The sequence below is a fragment of the Juglans regia genome, chromosome 10 (genome assembly GCF_001411555.2).
Source record: "Juglans regia cultivar Chandler chromosome 10, Walnut 2.0, whole genome shotgun sequence".
Taxonomy (NCBI): Eukaryota; Viridiplantae; Streptophyta; class Magnoliopsida; order Fagales; family Juglandaceae; genus Juglans; species Juglans regia.
The window spans coordinates 28,601,239-28,605,782 of record NC_049910.1 but is presented as its reverse complement, the minus strand read 5'-3'; the positions used below and the strand labels follow the sequence as shown (position 1 = coordinate 28,605,782).

Genomic DNA, 4,544 nt, shown 5'->3' with positions numbered 1-4,544 from the left:
AGTTCGATGTTAGGCTTGATTTTATTTTTATATTAAACTTACTTTGTGTGGGATTTATTTTAAGTATAAGAACTTACATTTAAAATGCTTAAGGAAGTTTGATTAGATCACTAAGTATTTTACAACTAATTTCCTTAGTATATAATAGGGTTAATTATACTTTGCCCCTCGAACTTTTACTCAATTCACAATATGCCTCCGAAACTAATAATTGCAAGAAAGTGGACCCTCCAACTTTCAAAATTTTCCGATCCCCCATTCTGTCTACCAGTAGCGCCAAATCTAATGAAAATTCACTGCAAAGATGTAATTTTTATCTAATTTATTATCATTGATAGCATGATACAAAGTTGCTATCAATTTTCATCTAAAGAAAATTCACTGCAAAGATCTAATTTTCATCTAATTCATTGCTAGCAATTAATAATAAATCATTAATCATTGACCATATATAAAATTATTTTATACCTAAGTTGCAAGTAAGTATGAATAATCTATGTACACAATGAAATTATTTGATATTCATTAACCATATATAAATTAATAAAAAAATTATTTAATGATTTATGATTTATTATTAATTGATAGAATATATTATTTTATATTTTATATAGTCAATAATACTAAATTAGATGAAAATTACATATTTACAGTGAATGTTATGCACATGAGCAGCACGTGCAGTGAATTTTTGTTAGATTTAACGGTGATGGTAGACGGAATGGGAGAATTGGAAAGTTTTAAAAGTTTGAGGGTCCACTTTAATGCAATTATTAGTTTTAGAGATATATTATAAATTGAGTAAAAGTTCGAGAGGATAAAATGTAATTAACCTAATATGTACTTTAAATTTTGTTTTGATCAGAAGGTAGATGCATAAAAATTTTATATTCTTTTTCCGTATCGCGGGTTAGCTCGGATATAACTAGAAAATGATTCCCGAGAGACAGGAGAAAAGAAAATTCCTACGCACCACTTGTTTCCATTAATTAACACGAAAGACTCTAAATTAGTGAGCCACCGACACATGATCTCTGCATATTTCTTTTTCATTGAATGTGGACTTTTCAGTTTTAGGTCAATCGGATCCATTGCTTGCGTTTAGTTTTCCTCTGATTGTTTAAAAACTAACGGTCATGCAAATAAATTTATTATTATATTGTCACGGGTGCTTGGGGGCTAGGTCTTGAAGAGGAAGAAAGGGAATACGGGGTTGCTGTTGAAGGAGGAGCATCTCAGGATGCGGGAGAAGCGATGGCTTGGAACTGAAGGGGTTGCTGTTATAACAACTTTTTGAATAAAAGAGGGAAGTTAGTTACTTAAGTGAAACGGTGCACTTTAGTTTAATTGTGTAGTGTCGTTTAATTTGCATGATTGTGTGTTTTGAGCCTTAAGTGAAACGGTGAGTTTTGCCTTAAGGGTTGTAGTGTGCGTTTTATGAGTCAGTCATGGTCGTTTAAGGCCATCTTCATGCTCTGCGGGTATAAAACCAGAGCAAACCAGTTGTAATGGCATTGATTGTTCATTGGAGTTTAATTCAATTTGGAGGTTGGGAATTCCTCGAAAATTCCCTGTCAAGATTCACGAGTGGAATCTTGCATTTGATCATAGTTTCGTGTACAAGAGACTCATTCTTTTGTTGACGGATCTGTGTATTGGAAGAGATTGATTGCTGTAGTGTTCTTGCTAAAGCAGATACATTACAAGTGGTATCAGTAGTAGTCGATCCTTGCAGTAGCAAGCTAATGGCGGAAGGGACGCGCGCAACATTGAAAGTTCAATTTGAGGAATCTCAAAGGCAGCAGGGAATGATGCAGCAGCAACTAGAACAGAATCAACAAGCAATTTCTGGAATAACTGAAAGGTTAGAACAAGTTTCAGATCTGTTGAAATCTGTAGTTGATTCTGTAAATGTTATGTCTCGTAGAGATAGAGAAGTGTCTAATGATACTAGGAATCATGAGGAGCGAGGAGTTTTTCAGAGAAATATTAGGTTGGACTTTCCACACTTTAGTGGCCGTGATCCTGCAGGGTGGACCTTTAAGGCCAATCAACACTTTGATTGTTTTCAAGTACCCTTCCATCAGAAATTAATGGTGGCTTCGCACCATATGGAAGGTGAGGCATTGGTGTGGTACCAAAGTGCCTTTGAATCAGGACAGTTTAATTCATGGGAGACCTTAGTGGTAGCAATGCAAGGAAGGTTCGGACCTTCAGCATTTGATGATCCAATGGAGGCCTTAACCAGATTAAGACAAACTACTTCTGTTAGTTTGTATACATCACAATTTGAGGCCTTGTCCAATAGGCTCAAAGGCTTGTCTGACAAACATAAGATGAGCTGCTTTATTAGTGGACTCAAGGATGACATTCAAATACCTGTCAAGATGTTTAATCCACTAAACCTTGGAGCTGCATTTAGCCTGGCTAAGCTGCAGGAGGAACATGTGCTATCCTCAAGAAAGTCTTGGAGACAAAATAGCCATTTTGCTGAGAAATGGCCTCTTAATAGTGTGGGGATGACTGATCTTGCCAATAATGCTCCAAAGAATGTGTTTCCTATGAGAAGGGTGAATTCATCTCATATGGATGAAAAGAGAAAAAAAGGCCTATGTTTCCATTGTGAGGAAAAGTGGAATCCTAATCATGTATGTAAAAATCCGAGGGTTTATTTCTTGCATGGGGAACCTAGTGATATGCAAGAGGAAATTGATAATGAGGATGAAGTGGTGCCTCAATCTCTACAGAGTTCTAAAGAACTGGTTCTGAAGGGGGTGGAGGAACTTGAAGTCTCGATTCATGCCATTTCTGGTTGCATCAACAGTAATGCCATGAAGCTCCTGGGTACCATAGGCTCATTTTCTGTTGAGATCCTTGTAGACTCAGGAAGTACTCACAACTTCCTAGATCCCTTGGTGGTAGAAGCAACAAAGTTGCGGGTAATGGAAGATGGAGCCCTTCAGGTGAAAGTAGCTGATGGTACTAGCATAGTCAGCCAAGGCAAATGTGAGGAAATGATTAAGGTCCAAGGAACTAAGTTTCTAGTTCCTTTCCATGTTCTGACTCTTGGAGGCTGTGACATTGTTTTAGGGGTTCAATGGCTTAAAACATTGGGTCCTATTCAATGGGATTTTACAAATATGTCTATGCAGTTTGAGATTGCTGGTCAGCAACTGTTTCTGCAAGGGTTGTTGTCTGGACAGGTTCAGGTTGATGCTGGGATTCGCATGCTTAAATCTTCCTTCATTGGTCAGCAAGGTTGGCTTCTGCAACTTGTAGCAGTTCAGCCTAAGTTGGAGCCAACACAGACTCTACCAGCAGTTGAAGAGGTAGTAAACCAGTTTCAGTCTGTATTCGAGGAACCAGTTGGGTTGCCTCCTCCTCGAGCCTTTGACCATCGAATTATCTTGAAGGAAGGAACTCCTCCAATTTCTGTGAGACCTTATAGGTACCCCCATTACCAAAAAACAGAAATAGAAAAAATTGTTAAAGATTTGTTGTTAAATGGGGTGATTCGACCAAGCCAAAATCCATTTTCTTCACCTGTTCTCTTGGTAAAGATAGTTGATGGCACATGGAGGATGTGCATGGACTATAGAGCTCTCAATCAAGAAACTGTTAAGGACAAGTTTCCAATCCCTGTGATAGATGAGCTCTTGGATGAGTTGTATAGGGCAAGGTATTTTTCTAAACTTGATTTAAGATCAGGTTATCACCAAATACGAGTAAGGGAAGATGACATTCCTAAGACAGCCTTTAGAACTCATGAAGGCCATTATGAGTTCTTAGTAATGCCCTTTGGGCTTACTAATGCACCAGCCACCTTTCAAGGTTTAATGAATCATATCTTTAAACCTTTCTTTTGTAAGTTTGTCTTGGTTTTCTTTGATGATATCTTGGTTTACAGCCAAGATTTATTTCAGCATTTGGAACATTTGAAAACAGTGTTATCTGTTTTACAGCAGCAGACTTTGTTTGCCAAGAAGTCTAAGTGTAAGTTTGGGGTTATGGAAGTTGACTACTTAGGCCATATAATTTCTGCAGAAGGTGTAAGAGCAGACCCTTCCAAAATTTCAGCCATGATCGAGTGGCCTGTTCCTAAAACAGTGAAGGCCTTGCGAGGGTTTTTAGGCTTAACTGGTTATTATAGGAAACTTATCAAAGGTTATGGTTCAATAGCTGCCCCATTGACCATGTTATTGAAGAAGAATTCCTTTGTGTGGGGTGAAGAGGCTGAGAAGGCTTTTTTGCAACTTAAGCATGCTGTAGCTCACCCTCCAGTCCTGAAGCTGCCAGATTTCTCTCAAGCATTTCTCATTGAATGTGATGCTTCTGGAGTAGGGTTGGGAGCTGTGTTGATGCAAAACAGCCAGCCCATAGCCTATTTTAGTAAGGCTCTCAAGGGTAAAGCTCTCCTCTTATCAACCTATGAGAAAGAACTTTTAGCACTTGTAAGTGCACTTGGGAAATATAGGCCTTACTTGCTTGGTCAGCCTTTTAAGATTAAAACTGACCAGCAAGCTTTGAAGCACTTGTTGGAGTAG

General features: G+C 38.1%; 1 protein-coding gene across 1 annotated transcript; it reads left to right on the top strand.

The window, feature by feature from the left end:
• Positions 1-1,745: 1,745 nt before the first annotated feature.
• LOC118349692 lies at positions 1,746-4,544 on the top strand. Its single transcript, XM_035695224.1, has 2 exons — positions 1,746-3,679; positions 3,908-4,544. The coding sequence occupies exons 1-2, from the start codon at positions 1,746-1,748 to the stop codon at positions 4,542-4,544; spliced, it is 2,571 nt and encodes an 856-aa protein (XP_035551117.1).

What these genes read in the sequence shown, in the direction of transcription:
- LOC118349692 (XM_035695224.1), top strand. Translation starts at nt 1,746, where the DNA reads ATGGCGGAAGGGACGCGCGCAACATTGAAAGTTCAATTTGAGGAATCT. An exon ending in GATGAGTTGTATAGGGCAAG is followed by an intron (nt 3,680 to 3,907) that starts GTATTTTTCTAA and finishes CTTGGTTTACAG; the next exon opens with CCAAGATTTATTTCAGCATT.